The 20,209-nt window shown below is 37.0% G+C and overlaps 1 protein-coding gene across 2 annotated transcripts in view; it reads right to left on the bottom strand.

Annotated features, from left to right (window-relative positions):
- Positions 1 to 20,209, bottom strand: part of NCKAP1 (NCK associated protein 1) — a 93,263-nt gene that overhangs the window by 50,296 nt on the left and 22,758 nt on the right. Inside the window, exons 3-12 of one of the 2 annotated variants that reach the window (XM_075530084.1) lie at positions 14,777 to 14,863; positions 14,523 to 14,579; positions 13,706 to 13,848; positions 13,532 to 13,622; positions 11,559 to 11,696; positions 9,991 to 10,039; positions 7,513 to 7,669; positions 5,276 to 5,332; positions 3,080 to 3,176; positions 98 to 204 (exon numbers count right to left, since the gene is read on the bottom strand). In XM_075530084.1, coding sequence (XP_075386199.1) covers positions 98 to 204; positions 3,080 to 3,176; positions 5,276 to 5,332; positions 7,513 to 7,669; positions 9,991 to 10,039; positions 11,559 to 11,696; positions 13,532 to 13,622; positions 13,706 to 13,848; positions 14,523 to 14,579; positions 14,777 to 14,863 — 983 coding nt within the window. Of the gene's footprint in view, positions 1 to 97; positions 205 to 3,079; positions 3,177 to 5,275; positions 5,333 to 7,512; positions 7,670 to 9,990; positions 10,040 to 11,558; positions 11,697 to 13,531; positions 13,623 to 13,705; positions 13,849 to 14,522; positions 14,580 to 14,776; positions 14,870 to 20,209 lie in introns of both variants that reach the window. The other variant, XM_075530083.1, reaches the window with a different exon arrangement.

Below are 20,209 nucleotides of genomic sequence, written 5' to 3'. Positions count from 1 at the left end.
AATTTGAAAAACCCAAATAATTTTACTCTAAACCCCTCAAATACCATGCCCATAAATCAGAATATATAAAAATGTTATTTTACCATTGCTAACTTACTTATCTATAAAGTCATCTGCACTTTTCTTTGGCATGTTGTCTGCATGTCGAAGTAGCCAGATAATTTCATCACGGGCAAATGATAATGCCATAAAAACAAAGAGTGCCTAATTAAAAAAAACAAACATTATTTATGCTAACACAAGATTTAAAAAATTCATAATCATTCTCTAAGTGGAAAATAACAAGAAGTGATAATATCAAGTTGAAAAATGGAAGGAGCCCTCCCCCGAAAAGAATTTGTTCCAAAGGACGACATTGACTCTGCAGCTATGGGAGATGGACATATTGGATCAGAGCACACGGGAGCAGATGAAGGGGCAGGAGGATAGAGTGGAGCACAGCCTGGCCCACCAGGCCGTGATGATGATGTTCCTGAGTAGAGCAGCCAGTCCACAGAGAGAACAACATGGCTGGCCCTACTATGAGACATGATGCCCCTCAGTGACTAAGGGCAATACAGGGGACAGCACCGGAGACACAGTGTGGGAATTGCACCTGACCTGATCCCAACACACCGAGGCAAATCACTGGGGGAGTGCAGCGGAACAGCAAGGGAATGGAGTGGCAAGGTCCCCAGGGAATGCTGAAAGTGGACTTTGGGGCCAGGGCGTGGTGCCCCAACAGACTGGACTGGAAAACGCTCCTAAGGGCCAGCAAACGATCCCTGAACTAACTACAAGCTTTTCTCTTGTGAACTGTTTTGTTCTGTTCTTTTTCAGTGGTTTGTTTTGGTTGTTTTGTTGTCTGGTTGTATACTGTTGCTTTGTTTTTCCTCTGTCTTGTTTTCGTGCATGTTAGTGACTCCACAGGTCTGTCTGAATAGGACAGGCTGGATGAACTATCTGGAGGAAAAACAACGGGACCGACAGTTCCGGGGGGACTTGGGGTGGGGGGGTAGGGGGTGGTTAGGAAGTGGTGTTAACAAACCCAGGGACAAGGGAAAAACATGGGACCCCAAATGGTAGAGAAGGGGGAGTGGCAGGCATGGTGGGAAATGATCAAGGGTAAGGTTGCTTAGAGAAGAGGTATACTCTAGCCCAGGTGGCGATGAAGCATGGTAGTAGGGCAGGAGGAAAGTCAAGGGAGATGGAGGAAAGAGCTAGGAGTCAAAGGGCATTCATGGAGGTCTAGACAAAGACATGTACATGCAAATATATATCGGAGGATGGGGAAATAGATCTATGTGTCTATATTTATAGGTCAAGTATTAAGGTGGCGGAAGGACCTTGGGCCTCTACTCAAACACTCCCTCAATGCATGAATACCTTCTTTTATTAAATTGGAACTCTATGATGCTCACTCTCCCGACACAACGGCTGGAGTCAAAGTGGGTGAACAAGTAAATGTGGTGAAGAAAGCTGATGGTGCCCGGCTATCAAAAGAGATAGTGACTGGGGTCTTAAAGGCTTGAAGATAAACAAGCGGCCATCTAGCTCAGAAGCAACAAAGTCCACATGGAAGAACACACCAGCCTGTGTGATCGAGTGGTCCCAAAGGGATCAGTTACCAGGCATCAAAGAACAAAAAATCATATCATTGACTGCACACCTCCATGATAGGATCGCTGAAGACAAATGGGTGCATAAGCAAATGTGGTGAAGAAAGCTGATGGTGCCCGGCTATCAAAAGAGATAGTGTCTGGGGTCTTAAAGGCTTGAAGGTGAACAAGCGGCCATCTAGCTCAGAAGCAAATAAGCCCACATGGAAGAAGCACACCGGCCAGTGCGATCACGAGGTGCCCAAGGGATCAGGTATAAGGCATCATGCAAAAAAAAAAAAAAAAGATATAAGTGTGTGTATGTATGTGTATATATGTGTATACGTATATATGTATGTGTATATATGTATATATATATATCATATTAAATGAAGGGAGAAGTGCAGAGTGGAGACCCAAGGCCCAAGTGTTGGCCAATGGAGATCCCCTCATAGAGGGGTTTAGGAGAGGAGATGGGTTAATTAGGGTGTGAGGTAGTACCGATGAAGAACACAGCTTTCCCCCAGATCCTGGATGCTTCCTCCCCCCAACTACCATGATCCGAATTCTACCTTGCAGGGCTGGATAGGACAGAGGCTGTACACTGGTACATATGAGGGTTGGAGGTACAGGGAATCCAGGGTGGATGATACCTTCAGGACCAAGGGTGTGAGGGGCGATGCTGGGAGAGTGGAGGGTGAGTGGGTTGGAAAGGGGGAACTGATTACAAGGATCCACATGTGACCTCTTCCCTGGGAGAGGGACAGCAGAGAAGGGGGGAAGGGAGACTCCGGATAGGGCAAGATATGACAAAATAACGATGTATAAATTACCAAGGGCATATGAGGGAGGGGGGAATGGGGAGGGAGGGGGGGAAAAAAAAAGAGGACCTGATGCAAGGGGCTTAAGTGGAGAGCAAATGCCTTGAGAATGATTGGGGCAGGGAATGTATGGATGTGCTTTATACAATTGATGTATGTATATGTATGGATTGTGGTAAGAGTTGTTTGAGTCCCTAATAAAATGTAAAAGAAGAAAAGAGAAAAAAATGATTAGGGCAAAGACTGTACAGATGTGCTTTATACAATTGATGTATGTATATGTATGAACTGTGAAAAGAATTGTATCAGCCCCTATAAATTGTTAAAAAAATTAAAATTAAAAAAAAAAGAAAAATGGAAGGAGACTGGCACTGACGTCTCACAACACTAAGACTGGAATAATGTCAGCAGAAATGGACTACGAGTTGCTTACTGCTGAGCAGACAAACCAATTATCAAAGTAACTGAAGGTACAAAAGCACCAGGAGAACATGCCAGGGAAAGCAAGCGAGGAGGAGAGAACCTGGAGGTAATGTATGAGGAAAAACGTGCACCTCAAGAATTGAGCTGTTGGCATAAGTGTCATTCTAAGAGAAACGTATTTCACATGCCTTTCATGCAGTCCCTGAGTCAAATTTTCCACATAGACAGAAGACATTTGTACTTAATTAAATCAATTACCTTGGGACCTAGCAAGCCAGGTTGATCAGAAAGGACAGTAGCCAATTCTTTCAGTGCAGACCTTAAAAACTTGCGTCTTTCTCTGTGCATTGAACCACTATAGAAAAAAGACATCATTAAAGTTTACCTGTTTCTACTAAAATTCGTATCAGATATTAATAACCTCCCTGGAGGTCTAATTATATTAGTAATTTTGTACCCAAAGCGGTACACTGTTTTGCATAAAATTTGTTGTTTTATATTGAAGGCCTGTAATTCTTAAGAAATTACTCATTTTAATCTCTCTATTACACATTCCAGGTAGGATAAACTGTAACCTGCCTGGCGGTGTAATGATGTCAGTAATTTTGTTAAGGGCCTTCTCTGCAGTGTAATCCCGAGTGTGGCTCGGGGTTACCTACAAGCAGGTTGAAGTAACTTGGCATTTCAGGTCATCTTGCAAAGATTTTAAGGAAAAAGTAGTTCCTACCAAAATCATTTTCTATGTGTCTTTAATAAAGCGATGTTCACAATCTCATATTTAGGCTTGCCTTTCTTGTTCAACTTGAGTAATCATGCTTACTCTGCTATGTTCCACTTACTAAAATACTGCCCAAACTAAGGATTCAGGAAGCCGTTTTGGATATCCAACTATCCATTTTAAAACAATTTCTACAGTTTTATGACCATATAGTTTAGCATTTAATAAACTAGCTGGGAAATATTTTGTACACAAGCACTGTCATGCCATATAAAAATTTTCCACCCCCGAAGACATTCACAATTATAACTTAATAAGTATCTGATTATTTACTTCCATTTTTATTAAGTATATTTCTATTAAATATATAAAAGCTAAACAAGAAGAATACTCAATAAAGATAGTGGGATGAGAGTTACTTGGAGCTCTGGTTCAAAGCAGAAAGAAGAGGAAAAGGATAATCTTACGTATTTATGCATTAACCAAAAAATAACAAACAAACTTTCATTGCATCAATTCTGACTCATAGCTATTCTACAGGGCACAGGAGAACTGCCTCCTTTGGGTTTCCAAGGCAGTAAATCTCACAGGAACACACTGCCTCGTTTTTTTCCTGAGGAGTGGCTGGTGAGTTGGAACTGTTGACTTAACATGTTAAGCAGCCCAACATGCCGCTCACTATAACACCAGGGTCATTTTTGGGAGATGTACAACAGAGAAGGAGGTGAAGGGAGACGCCGGATAGGGCAAGATATGACAAAATAATCTATAAATTATCAAGGGCTCATGAGGGAGGGGGAAGTGGGGAGGGAGGGGGAAAAAAAGTGGACCTGATGCAAAGGGCTTAAGTGGAGAGCAAATGCTTTGAAAATGATTAGGGCAAAGAATATACAGATGTGCTTTATACAATTGATGTATGTATATGTATGGATTGTGATAAGAGTTGTATGAGCCCCTAATAAAATGCTTAAATAAATAAGTAGATAAATAAATACACAGCACCATAGAAATCCTTACGATAGTCTACTCCATCAAGTGGTAATGATGTTTACTTCTGAAGGTCAATAAAGAAATGCTAACACACTCTAAAGCACGTCATTTGAACAGAGAAATACTTTTAATAAAGTATAAGTACTTAACTCAGTAAAAAATATGAAGAATGCTATAAAACACAGATTAAAAAGTTCAAATTCCCAATATCTATTGCATAGCCTAAGCTTGAACTCTAAAACTTCAAGTAGTTTTATATTTTCATGTATAGCAATGATGCATGTCTTCTCTCTCTACCGCATAGGAATACTGAAAACATATTCACAGATATCAAGCACACTAATTTTTTATTTAAGTTACCTATATTATTTACTAATATATGAAACAAATCCGGGAAAGGGATTTAGGCTACCATATATACAAAAGCATTATTTGAGAGTGCATGGATCATGGATCTATCAATTTTCTTTAAGTATTTAAAAAATCAGCACCGTTTTCTAAGTATTGGGACAGAGAGAATAGTGGTCATCACAGACAGTTTTGTGTAGTACTTATCTAGAGAATTTTAGCAGCACGTCAACAATCTTTAAAATTTCTGCACAGATGTTAAAAGTTATACACCATTATTTCTCATTGACTTAGAACCTTCTACTTTCTCATTTTGTACACAACTTCATCAAAATAATTTAGGAAAGGGATTCTTCTTGATAAAGAGCACCACAGATAAAATTAACAGAATGACTTACGCATGTGAAACTGCTGCCTCCTTGCATTCTCTTATGTCATTAATACGTTTATTATAGCTGTATGGAGGGAAAAGTATAATGATGTTACTCTAAATTTCATCAATAAGAGTAAATTGTAGTTGGCCAAATACTGAACAAAATATGACTCATCACTGTCAGTAAGAAAACTGGTTCTCGATCTTGAAATTCAGAAGTCTACCCTCATCCTTTCTCATCGGCAACTTAGGTACTCAATCATTCCTATAAAGATAAACCTCACAGAACACTAAATTAACAACAGATTTAAATAATGCAGATTCTTAGTACATTAAACCTAACCTCTGCATGCCTAATACAGGCATTAAAATTGTAGGTTCTAAAAATCTTAGGTGCAGAAAAAGCTATCACTTCTGATTTGTTTTTAATCAAGGATCTATCGTAAGTATAAAAAAACTTCTGAAAACCATCAATGATTATTAGTGGTGGAGAACTCTGGATCAGGGATGAATTCACCTACTTTATATCATCTTAAAGGACAGGACTATAGGTTTTTATCCTCAATTTTGCCATGTATTTTTCAAATGGAAAAACATTTAATTGAAAGAAACAAAAAACTAACTTCAAACAAAGTCAATCTAGTTGGGGGGTGGAGAGGGGAATCAATCGCAACGATCAAAGCATAACGCCCTCCCCAAAGGGGATGAACAACAGAAATGTGGGTAAAGGGACACAGCGGTTGACTTAAGATATGAAGACAATAGTAATTTTTAATTTATCAAGGGGCCATAAGAGTGGGAGGGAAAAAAGGAGGCGCTGATACCAAGGGTTCAAACAGAAAATGTTTAGAAAATGATGATAGAAAGTAAATATTTAGAAAATTATGGCAACATACGTACAAATATGCTCGATATAATTGATGTCTGGATTGTTGTAAGAGCCTCCCCAAAATGACTTTTTTTAAAAAAAGTCAATCTACTGAAATGGTCCATTTAAAACTAAACTCAAATCTGTTGATTTCATGAATATTAGATACAAAACTTCAAAAGTTCTATGTTAAAGAAAAGCGACCTTTTGGTTAACTTGGCTAAAAAGCACTAAGCAAAAATAAACTCGCGCTTCAAAATCAAATCTTCTAATATTTATGTGTCCTTTGAGAAACTATAAAAAACATACTAATTTTGTATGATAGGCCTTTATTGTCAATATGCCTTTATACTCAGGGACTAACTTATAATTAACGTAGTGACGAGAAGAGAATTTCCCGGGGATGACAGAAATGCTCCCCACCACAGGTTCCCAAACCTACTTGGTCTATCATCCCTGCCAGAAAAAACAAAAAGCCTCAGAATCATACTGGCAAAGTTAAACTTTTGGATGATGGCCCATGATCCAGAAAAAAGTATTAGGAATCTGTTTTTTCCAACTCCACTGGATTGTTCCAGCTAACCAACTCTTATGGCTTCCTTTTCAGTGTTAAACATGTATTTCATTTTTTTCTTTTAAAAAATTAACTGAGGCTTTACTTTTCTTCCCAGTTTTATTAGGACATTACTGAATTGGATAAGAAAAAATTAGTCATTTTTTATCGTAGGTGGTAAATTCAATGTAATTATTCATACTTTCAGATATAAGGAGTTTAGGGCACTTTGACTTTTCCTAGTTTCAAAATGATTTAATAATAACTATTAAATCTAACCTTAACTTCACTGTTAGATAGTGCCTACAGAACAACAAGTGAAAAGAAATGCAGTCATTTTCAAGTACATTTAAATTTCATATAATTTGCCTTAGAGAGAATGGATGTAAAATGAATTACTTACAATAATGCTTTTATCTGTGTAGTATGTGACTTCTGTAGCTGTTTTACTATTAAAATTAAATATTTCTATTTGGCCATTATGCTTTTACAATGCATGCAATTATTGTAAAATAGCACTCATAAAATTTCAAAGCTCCAAAATGCATATGATACAGTTTTTGTATATTACTTTTGTCCAACATCATAAATAATACACAAAAGAACATCCATCTTCACTTTCCTAGATTACACTTTGAAAGGAAAGGGACACCTGATTTTTTTATTTGTAAATTTTCGTGTAAAAATACGATTCCTACCAAATCAGGACTGTTGCTAACAGCTTATCACAGCGAGACAGAGGGTAGAGTTCAGTGTCATCCTGTGTCTTACATAATGTGGCCCTGCCAGTCCTGCTCACCACCACTCTCCAAAAAAGACAAAATAATTTAAAATCTCTTACCCTCGTATGTTTACAAATAAGTCTTCTGCAGCTTTGTGAATGTGGAAAACTTCATCCCGAAAGAGAGAGAGGCAAGAGCTACTTTGAAGAGCTAACTTCCAAAGATTCAGCGCGGTAGTATCAGTATTTAGGATACCATGGCACAAAATAAAGCCAACTTTAAACAAAAAGAAAAGTAGACACAAATTTAATACTACTTTCAAAGTTAAGTTCTTTAAGTCATAGTGGATTTCAAATGTAGAACCAAACCACTGAATTGAGATTTTAAATAAAAGTCATTAAACAAACCTAGGATAGTAACTATGTGTTTGTTCATTTCAAATATTATTTTATGCATTCAGGGGGTTCAAAAAGTTTGTGAAAAAAATGGCATTTAAAGATAATAAAAATTTTCCACGAATATTTTGAAATACCCTTGTATTCTGCAAAACCAGGTCAATGAATTCAAACTGACCAAAGGAAAAAGGTCAGTTAGATATTTTAATAAGTAAAAGATATTTTCAAGATTAATACCGTAGTTATGTCAAGCTAAAAGATCAGTAAGTACTAACACATAATACAATAGTTATAACAATGGAAAAATAAAGCTAATCTACTTTTCTAAGTTGCTGGGAGAAACGGTCACAATAGCATCTTTTCACATAGAGTATCACACGTAATTATCCTGTCAGTAAACAGAACAGGTTGTATGCTTTTACAGTTGAAGTAACGAAGGTTCAACGAGGGCACCTAGCTGGCTCAAAGTCATACTTAGCCCCCAAGTATTTAACATTAGTAGGCAGTGAATTGCCAACAGCAAGGTCATGTCCAAAATCACCAGCTGCTTTTAATTTTTGGATATTTTAAAATTAATCAATTTATTGGGGGGCTCTTACAAATCTATGACAATCCATCATTCAGCTGCATTAAGCACACTTGTACAGATGTTGCCATCAACATTTCTAAAACATTTGTTTTCTACTTGACCACCAACTGCTTTGAGGGAGAAAATAAGCACTCCTTGAAAGATTTCCAATCCCAGCAACCCACAGAGGCAGTTCTACTCTACCCTGCAGGTAGGTCTCTGTGAGCCAGAGTTGACTTCATGGCAGTGACAGGAACTGGCTCAGTACTGAGCTGCTAACCAAAAGGTCAGTGGTTTGAACAACAAACACTCCAAAGGAGAAAGAGGACGCATCTGCTCCTGTACAGATTTAAAGTCTCAGAAACTCAAAGAGTTGAATCAGAATCAACTTGAAGTCAGCGAGTTTGGTTTTGCTTTATTTAACCTTAAAGTCCAAGATTCTAATGATAAATAATATAATCTAAATGGAGATAAAGAATTGTCAAGAGAATTATTGTTTATAAGATTTTTGCTTTATGAACCATTAACCTCAATTTCCTGAGTAAAGATGATTTCACTTAGTATTTTATACTTCTTTGTGTACTTAGGTTTACAAAATACTTCCTATTGATAATAAAGGTTTCTTTAAACATTTTATGAGTGAAAGTATATTCAATGGTTTTAAGCTAGGAGCAAAAAAGGTAAGGGATTTAAATAAAATATTCAAACTTAGGAAAATGGTTTGATACTAAAAGTAGACATCAACCTCCTTTCCCTAGAAAAACTCCAAAGAAATAACAGAAATATATTCAAAATTTTGAAAAAACAAAGAACTATTGTTACTGTCATGTGTCAGTGGTTTGCTGCGACTCACAGTGATCCTGTAGCAATCCAATAGTAAATAAGAAAACTGGAGAAAAACTTTGAAGATAGGAGACAGATAAAACTGGACTGTCAGGAAAAGAGACAAATGAAACTAACACAAAACTTAAAGGATTAAAAAAGTTGTCTCCCCAAAAGTAGCCCAAGTCCAGCCAAATATGAAGTTAATAAATCAAAAAACAAGAACTGTAAGAACAACGAAAAATACAAATTTATTGCCCTTTAGAAGTGAGGCTTAGGGAAGCAGAAAAAATTACTTATTATTCTGTATTATGCCTGCATATCTATGTGTTTATCACTCCATTTGGAGGGATTCTTGAGAACAGAAGTTATTTTATCCCTATGCATCAAACAAATGGCCATACATGAGTTATTAATTGTACATATATGGAAATAAATATATTTTTACTGAATAAATGCCAAATGAAAACAAAAACTTAGTTTTTCAGGTTATGTTGAGAAGAAGTATACAAGCGGACTCCAAAAAAATGCAAGGAAAATGAAATTGAGAGATAATGAAATGTTCCCGTGACCCTTCATACAAGGTGGAACAAGAGCATTGGAGTAAGCCCAGTTATCTTCTGTCTGTACTAAGCTAGGGCTTACACTTTGCTTTCTGTCCACAAATCAGGCTAACCCAACAGGGAGCATACAAGGACCAAATGCAGTAAAGCATAAAGATGGCTTAGCCTAGTCATTTCGGTGTAGCAATGACATATATTACTCATTATTTTTCTCTAAAACTCAAAAGCTAAGTGATCAATTTTACTCACAGATAATCCATTTTTCCATTGCATCCAAAGAAAGATATTCACAAGGCATCTTAAAAAGAGAATAGAAATTTGTGGCTTAAAAGACTAAAAAGGAAGTCTATATTGCCAATCTCTTCCTCTTGAGAAATTTTACTACTCAACTATTGGTTTCCACAAGTTGGAAAATTGAACACACGTTTTATAATCTCCACGGAAACTTTCAGTTGATAAAGAACAGTGAGGCTTACCTCTTCACATGTGTGCACACTCAAACTGCCCTTTGAAAATTACCACTGCTAATGTGTTTTATAATCTAGTACAGAGGTGCTCAACCTTCCTAATGCTGCAACCCTTTCATACAGTTCCGCATGTTGCGGTGATCTCTCCCCAATCATAAAGTTATTTTTGTTCCTATTTCATAACTGTAATTTTGCCACTATTTATGAATCGGGTGACCCATGTGAAAGGGTTGTTCGACCCCAAAAGAGTTCGCAATCCACAGGTTGAAAACCGCTGCTCTAGTACATGACAACTTGGAAAGGTCCCTACCCTACTTCAGAGTTTGCAGGATTACAAAAGTAAATTTTAGTGAAGTTAAAAATTATTTATGTAGGTGGTATTCAATGTCTCACCAAAATCAGTAACTATGTATGTGAGGTAGTTAGTTTATTGTGCCAATCTGGCCGATAAACACATGTGGGATTAATTGAAGGTCAGAGAAATAAATTTCTCAGCGAGCATCACCTTTCTTGTCTTTTGCTCTTTGATCATTGAGCCAGTGTGCGGCTGCTACCTTGCTTGTTCTGTGCCTCAATTTGCAAGCTACACTACCAAAGGGACACCTAACCTGTGGACTGTGTTGCTATAATTTGAGGTTCCTGCAAAACCTGCTTCACCATACAATTGGAATGTACATCTCTTGAGCTGGGGACTGTCAGGACCCTGTCACCTGGCTGACTGTAGGTGACCTGCCTTGCTGTTTGCTGCCTGAGCCCAGATAGCCTGAATTGCTCCACAGAGGACTACCCGGCGGCCCTCAAGACTTGAAGGACTGCCAGTGTCTCACAACTGTCTCATGGGAGTGAGTTGCAGTGAACCATTTGTACTGCTTTATAATTTAATTAACTGTATATTTCTTAAGTTATATATCTGTATACATATAAATAAAATTATTGGCATTCTGATTTTGTCTCTCTAGAGAACCCTGTCTAACACAGTATGTAAATTCTCCAGATGCACATCATCTAAATATACAAACATTGGAAAAAATATAGCAGAATATTAAAAACCTATTTTCCCCAGCTAAGATCTTTAGATGCGAATTTTCCCCCCTCTTCTTTATACTTTTTGCATATCTCAATATTTCTATCATGATAGAATAAAGCATATTTTTCAACTTTAAAAAAGTATGCCATAGTTTCAGTATAAAGTCTACAAATAATAAATTTTATAATTTAACTAATGAGCATTTTATAGTAATTTTCAATGACATGCTATAGTAAAAATTTAAAAGGGCATGGTTTAGCTGGTATCTTAAAAACAAATTAACACTGCTACTTCCATTCAAAACAAGCAAAATAGAGCCATACAGTGTCAGATTGTGCAGGATTAAGCATTGTACTGGGTGCGCTGATAAGACTCAGCAATTGGGCATTTCTCCACTGGTCAGCTGAAAGGTTTCTTCTAGGATATACCATCTGAAGAGAAATTAGTGCATCTGAAAGAGACTAATTAAAATAGAATAAGCAAAGTTAAAATTAAAATTTTTTCGATTAAACAATTCATTTTCCTTTTCTACATAAATTTTAACTATGGTGTGTGCGCAGGAACACTGCAGGAACAGCTACTACCTTGTGGAGGCGTGTGTGTTTTAGCAGTCTCTAGACGAATCTACAGCTGGTCATAAGAAGGAAGCAGGGCTGGGCATTTGTTATTATGCATGGGCTGAACCAGGACCGCACTCCTGAGCAGGTATGAGTTTCCACTGAGTACGTGCTCTGTGTCTGTCTGTCTGTCTGTCTGTCTGTCTCTCTCTCTCTCTCTCTCACACACACACACACACACACACACACAGCGCCTAATCACAACTGTAGCAGCCCTGATAGCATAGTGGGTTATGTGCAAGGGGTTGCTAACCACAGGTCAGTAGTTCAAAGCCACCAGCTGTTCCAAGGGAGATGAGTTGTTCTACTACTGTAAAAAGGTACAGTCTCAGAAACCCACAAGGGCAGCCAAAATTGACTTAAGGTCAGTGAGTTTTTGAGCAATTACAACTGTGACCCACAACACTTGATTTGAGACCCAAACTTGACCCTTTAGAACCTTGCCCCACCCCCATTTAATAAATTTTTTATAGTTTCATATTCCTGAGCCAAAGATCATCTTTAAAAAAATCCTAACACTCCTTGCAGGTTAAGACATGTCCTAATCTTGGATTCTGTCTTTCAAAATGGATTTAGGATAGTTCATGCGGAAAGGAAAAAAACTACAGGGTTATTTAGACCAAGTCTTAACAGATATCAATTAGTTTCATATTTCTCCCAAAATAAAAGCCTTATAAAATTATATTCTATCTTAATCAACTTAACTTCTAGCTGTCAAATTGGTCTGTGAATTACAACTTATTATTCAAGTATTTAGTGTCTCATCCCTCCAATTATCCTTTGCTGTTCATTATTTCTGCCTGCAAATTCAGTACAGAAATAAGTTAATCTTTAAATAAGTTGTACATACAATGCCAAAGCACATTTAAAATACAGAATCCAAGCCTCGACCTGAAATTGAGTGAACCAGAATAGTAAAACCCAAGCATCTGTACTTTTTTATTAAGCTCCATCAAATGATTCTGACTAAAATTGTTTTGAAAATTAAATGCGATTAATTTTAATGCACTCTGGTAAATCCAAAATAAATACTCTCTATAAAAACTCTGATATATCATGGAACATCAGAAAAATCAAGATTAGGAAATAAGCAGCAAAAGTGTGACTATGGAGAGCTTAAAAAAGGAGAGCTGACAACCTTTAAAACCTTTTCATCATTTAAAGCGAGGCAAGGACCAATTTGAAGTGATTAAATAAAAACAGGACCATACTTGATTAGGTAGTTCAGATATGCATGAACAGAGAAAATGGGGTGATAAAGAAAGGGCAATTAGAGATGAGAAAAACAGCACTATCAAAATCAGAAAGACAGGCAGGAGTTATATGTTGACCATATACTTTCTGATAACTACCACCTACATTGAAGGTTTTTACTTAAAAATTATCTCATTCACGGAACCTCTTTCAAATTAATGATCCAAGTCACCACAGGCATAAAACCTTTACAAATGTGTCATTCATATATATATAGGAAAGTGCCTTGAAAATTTTCATGGAAATAAAACGAAAGGAAAATTCTTGGTGATAACAGCACATCTATAAAAAAGCATAGACTCATACAAAATATTGGGTTTTTTAACCTAATTTAGCATAGCTTCGTGAATCACAGCAACTCACAAGTCACCAAAGGACAACCACTTTATCTCTCTCTCAAAGCACGTTTAAAAGCCAGTACCTACCTTGCTATGGGGCACAAATTCCTCCATCATCTTCTTTAAAGGGTTTTCATAATCTACAATCATTTGACCAAGGCGTGGGTATTCTCTGTCACTTAAAAAAGACACCGAATTTCACTGACTTGCAAGCCATCAAACTGAGAGCTTTAGAATGACTTTTCTAATGCAAGTCCCTACCTTGCTCCATGAGTCATTTCATGAGCATAGTTGTATAACCCAATGATTGCCTTCCTTTCTTCGATTCGAGACAGCAGTATCATTAGGGTTGTATAGGTTATGATCAAATCTAAGTAGTTCTTTGTTAAATCAAAGTTTACAGTCTATAAGAGGGGAAAACAAAAAAAAATCAAGTTTAACTCTTTATTGCACAAACTTTTAAACATACACAAAATATACAGGGCAGCTAATGAAAGCTGGCAATTTTCCTTATGTTTTTTAGCCCCGATTCTAACCTTCTATCTAATTCCTTTTGTTAAAAAACATGTCTACAATTTGGGAGCTACTAAGTTGTATTTTTCTGACATCACTTTAAAGACGACAAAGAGCTCACGACTAGTTCAAACAAATAACCATTTAAAAAGGATAGCCAAAACAGAATTAAGAAATACTGGTGTCAATTCCACCAAACAAGACCAAAAGTGCATTATTAAGTCAATGGAAACATTTTTCACTCTGATTTCCTATACAGAGAAATTGTCTCCTAAGAAATATTCTAACAAGTGCAGAAACATTTACCTTTTAAACATTGAGTATATTAGTGTAAAATATTAAAATTAAAAATTACTTTGCATTATATACACATCTTAAATCCAGTGACATTCTAAGAAATAAGAAACTACACCATAACTCCTTACATTTAAAAAGGAGAGCAACAAAAATATTAACAATGCTAAAACTTTATATACTAGTACTATAAACTTCATCTACAGAAAAGCATCAGAAAAGCATCCAAAATCTTAGTTCTATTGGAATTCCTTCCAAAAATGATACTTACAATATCAAAGAAGACTTGGCAAACATCAATTGTATTCAGCAATTCACAAACATGATCCTGAAAACAAAATCTCATTTTAATCTTTTATATGTATATATAAATAATTTAAATTTAGAAAACACCTCTAAAAGGCATATTACATTTATCTTCTGGAAGAATTCTAATTTTATTTTTAACAGATAAAGCAATTTAAACAGTTAATAAATATTAAATCTACCTCTGAAATGCTGTAGTTCATATATTAAAACACATACCTTAAATTCCATAACATCTACAAATGTGAAGTAATATAATGCCAGGTTTTTCAGGATTTCTGATTTTTCTTTCTGTAGCTGAGCAAGCTGTTGCTGTGAAAACAAAATTAGTATGTATTGTTCATAGAGGACAAAATATTTAATTTACTAGAAACTAACTTTTTAATGATCACTATATGGAAATAGAAACTTTAAGAATATTTTTAGATGATTCAAGCTCTTTAAAAAAACCAAAATACTTAGGCTAGCAACGGCAAATAGTGATCAGCAACTAAGAGTGTGAGGCTACAAAACGAATCAAAGCAGATTAGTACCAAATTGTGCTATTAAGGGGAATTGGAAAATGTTAGGGGGGGGGGAATCAAATGATTTAATTCTTTTAATTAAAACAAGACGTGAGCATGATTACATTATCAGAAATGGGCAAAAAGAATATGAAAAACATTACAACTTATACTACAAAAAACAATATGCTTTATAAATTTTGAACTTACCAAAAAGAACATCCAGGCAAAGCCACGTTACGCATGCAAAATAAAATGTAGATACAAACATAAAATACAGTAACGGTTCCCTGACCAATCCACAAAACACAATATATCAAACAAAAGCAAAAATCACAAAACAAAACAAAAAATGAAAAGAAAAACAGCAAAAACTAGAGTTAAGACACTGTTAAAGATGAGAGAAATGTGAATACAAAAGACAAATGTTACTTAAACCAACTACATTATTGTTTATAAAAGTCCTAACTTGTCTTTTAAAATTAACTGTTAAATATAGAGCATTAAAGAATCTAACCTTTTAAATAAATACTTTTCTAAATCACAAGACTACCAGAATCCCATTAAACCACTGCTCGGATTATAGTGTGCAGAATAGCAGCGATAAGGAATCACCTGCAGAAGCAGGAAAATAGACTCTCAGAGCTACCCCAGGCTTATGAATTGGAATCCACTTTTAACAAGTCCCCAGGTGATTCAAAACTGGACATTAATGATCTGAGAGGCTCTATTTTAGGACACGAGAGAGAACTAGAAAACACAAGAAAGGTTCCAAATTATCAAACTTGCTATCAAAGTCTATACAATTTTAGCCTTCATCTAGTTCTTACCAATTAATTTACAAAGGAAGGTTAGAAGAGAGGAACGTTGACACGCGATCATACTGAACAACTGCTATATGCAGAAAATTAACAACAATAAGCTTAATATCAAGGGAAGCTCTAGAAAAACTATCAAAAGTCAATTAAGAACACCAAGCACAACAATCGGGTATACCACATATTGTAGGGTGAACTATCCTACACTGTGTCCCTGAAGACAATTAAAAAGATAGCTATTGCCTGGGAAAAGGTTCATGAATGGAATATCACGTTACTACCCCTAAATGCCACACAACTGTCTTGAATTTCATCTACGAAAGAAACAGACTTTATATATCCATAGATCCCTGAAGAAAGTGAGCGCTGGTGGTACTGTCAGGTAAGTATTGGATTGCTAGCCTCAACGCCCACAGTTCTTATCACCCGGCCATGCTGCTGAAGAAAGGTGAGGGGTTTTGCTTCTGTAAAAATGTATAGCCTCGACTCTCTCACTCTCAGTCTCACTCACTCACTCACTCACTCACTCTCTCGGTCACTCTCATTCACACTCACTCTCTCTTTCACTGACTCACTCTTTCATTCACTAACTCACTCACTCATTCACCAAAATAAAAAAATTTTTAAAAGAGAAAATAAAATGTACAGCCTCACAAACCTTAGATTGCTATGAGTCGGAATCAATTCGATGACTGTGGGTCTAGTTTGGGATTAAAGGTCTCCAGGTGGTTCAAACGCATTACATCAGCTGCTCTAAGGAGGGAAGATGAGTTTTTTTTCTGTTCCCATAAACAATGAACACCTTGGAAACCCACCGCGGCAGATCTCCCTTGTCCTGTAGGATCGTTAAGAGTCAGAACGACTCAGTGGCAGTGAGTGAGATGAGGGCTATACAGACATTTCAAAGCTAGTGAAAACAAAGAAAAATATTAATAGTGATATGTGAAAAGCCTTGGAGTTAGAAAATCAAAGGATAGAACACATTTGACATTTCTCAATCTTAAAAAAAGGAAGAGGAAATTAAATCATGCCTTCAATTGCAATACTGACGGTTTCGATGGACAAAATACTGAACTACACCCGCTGCCATCAGGTAGATTCTGCCTCATAGCAACCCTGAAGATCAAGACTCCTTAGGTATCCAAGACTGTAAATGAAATAGACAGCCTCATCTTTCTCCCACAGAGAAGTTGGTAACGTTTGAACCATTTGTAGTTGGCAGGTTTGACCTTGTGGTTAGCAGACCAACACATAACTCACTATATGCCACCAGTGATTCAATGACAACACAAGATAAAAGGAATATATATATAGTCACTGTACTACAAAGAATGGGCCAATGTTCAATCATTTCAGGAGATCGCATGTGACCAAGAGCTTACGATACTGATGGAAGAATTGATAGACCAAAAGATGTTTCAATAAACTAATATAGCACGGAAGAAACTCACTTGCCTTTGGCAAAATTAGAGATGGGCCATCTGACCAGAAGAGATCCCTGTTGGCTGAAAGGTGGTCCAATAACGTGAAAATTATTTTTCCAAGTGTGGAAATGATCAAACTCATGCATATAAAAGTCTGGTTCCACTAAGTTAAAGAGATGCTGCAATAATAGGTCAGCAGGAAACTGCTAGAAATTCAAGCTTGATTCAGAAGAGACTATGGAAGAAGCGTGATCATTCTGATAGACAGGATCTTGGCTAAAAGCAGAAAATACCAAAAAGATGTTTGTCTGTGTTTAAGTAAAAACATTCAGTTGTGTGGATCATAACAAATTATGGACAACATCGTATAGAATGGGCATTCTAGAATATTTAACTCTGCTCATGCAATCTATGCATAGACCAAGAGGCAAAATATGCAACCGACCTGAATGGTGTAAAATCAGAAAAGGTGGGAGTCAGATTATATTCCTTTATTATTCTTACTCAAGCTGTACACTGAGCACCTAACCTGGCATGCAGGACTAGATGGAGAAGCACACAGCATCAAGATCGGTAAGAGACTCATTAACAATCTGAGACATACGCACATGACACTCGCTGAAAATGAGTACTTGAAGCACTTGCTGATGAAGATCAAAGACTATATATCGAAGTATGAATTACACCTCAACATAAAGAAAACAGCAATCCTTACAACTGCCCAATAAGCAACATCAAGATAAACGGAGAAAAGATGGAGACTGTCAAGGATTCCACCTTACTTGGATCCAATGATAAATGTCTATAAAGGCAATACTCAGCAAATTAAACAATGATTTGCACTGGGCAAATCTGCTACAAATGCCCTCTTCAGTCGTGGTAAAAAGCAAAGATGTCATTTTGAATAATAAAATGTGCCCACCCTAAGTCATGGTATTTACAATCATGCTGCTGCTGCTGCTGCTGGTGGGTACCATCAAGTTGGTTAAAATCTAATGCAACCTTATGTACAACAGAACAAAACATATGCATGCCAACACTGAAGTAAGGAAGAGCCAAGAGTTGATGCCTTTGGATTATGGTGTATGCAAAGAATATATAAATCTGTCCTACTCTAAGTACAGACATAATGTTCCTTAGAAGCAGAGACGGTGAGTCTGTCATAATTATTGTGGACATCATCAAAGGAACCAATCCCCAGAGAAAGAAATCATGCTTTGTAAAGTGGAGGGTAAGAGAAAGAGGAAGGCCCTCAATGAGATAGGCGACTGCAACAATGGTTGGAAACGCAGGAATGACAAAGGGAGAACAGGGGCAGCCAGAATTTTGTTTTGGATATAGGATTGTTTTAAGTCAGAAATGACTGGACAGCACTTAACAACAGGTGGTGCAAAGGTTTGCATTCTACCTCTAGCCTACGGTTTGCTTGTTAGCTGTACAAAGTCACACAGTGGTTGGTACCAAGGTAAAAAGGTCTTGCGATCTGTCCCCCTTTAGATTACTCACAAGAAAACTCTATTGAGCAGTTCTACGACCTAACACGTGGGAGTCATTAGTTAGAATCACTCCAATGGCACCTACCTACTGCCATCAACAGCCACCCTGTATAATGTTTCTGAGGCCGTACATATTTACAGGATCAGAGAGCCTTAACTTTCTCCCCCAGCGCACCTGTTGGGTATCGCACCACCACCCTTGTGGTTAGCATGTCCATATTGACCTGACAGTGTTATCAGGACAAAAGCGGGTATTTTAAGATATAATACTCTGCAAAAATTATTCTGATGATATATTATATAAGACGTTAACAAAAGATAAAGAATATCTGGAAAATCTCTGTACTAATTTTTCTTTTAATTATCATTTTGAAATAAGAACTTAAATAAAACTCCCGTGGGTTCTCATCATATAATGCTACTATCAGTGACTCAAAATAAAATCTAAATAAAACCCCTCTACATCCCAGACCTCAGCTCCTTTCATGCACTTTTAATTTATTTTAGTAAACATCTATTAATATCTCATTTTATTTTCTTATCATTTTATTAGGGGCTCATACAACTCTTATCACAATCCAAACATACATCAATTGTGTAAAGCACATCTGTACATTCATTGCCCTCATCATTCTAAAAACATTTGCTCTCCACTTCAGCCCTTGGCATCAGGTCATTTTTTCCCTCTCTCCCTGCTACCCCCTCCCTCATGAGCCCTTGATAATTTATAAATTATTATTTTGTAATATCTTGTCCTGTCCCACGTCTCACTACACCCACTTTTCTGTTGTCTGTTCCCCAGGGAGGTGGTCACATGCAGATCCTTGTAATCGGTTCCCTTTCCAAACCCACTCTAACTCTACCCTCCCAGTATCGCCTCACACAGCTGGTCTTGAAGGTATCATCAGCCCTGGATTCCCTGTGCCTCCAGCTCCTACCTGTACTAGTGTACATCCTCTGGTCTAGCCAGACTTGCAAGGGAGAATTCGGATCATGATAGTTGGGGGGGGGGGGTAGTATTAAAGAACTAGAGGAAAGTTGTATTTTTCTTTTTTTTTTTAAAACGTTTTATTAGGGGCTCATACAACTCTTATCACAGTCCATACATATACATAAATCAATTGTATGAAAGTTGTATTTTTCATCACTGTTAGATCGCACCTTGCCTGGATCGTCTCCTCCCCTAGACGCCTCTGCAAGGGGATCTCCAGTGGACTCCAAATGGGCTTTGGGTCTCTACTCCGCACTCCTCTCCCCTCATTCACTATGGTACGATTTTGTTGTTCTGATGGTGCCTGATATATGATCCCTTCGACACCTCGTGATCGCACAGGCTGGTGTGCTTCTTCCATGTGGACTTTGTTGCTTCTTAGCTACATGGCTGCTTGTTTACCTTCAAGCCTTTAAGACC

Source organism: Tenrec ecaudatus, chromosome 13 (assembly GCF_050624435.1).
Source record: "Tenrec ecaudatus isolate mTenEca1 chromosome 13, mTenEca1.hap1, whole genome shotgun sequence".
NCBI classification, from domain to species: domain Eukaryota; kingdom Metazoa; phylum Chordata; class Mammalia; order Afrosoricida; family Tenrecidae; genus Tenrec; species Tenrec ecaudatus.
The sequence above is the reverse complement of the archived record's forward strand: the minus strand, read 5'-3'. Positions and strand labels throughout refer to the sequence as shown.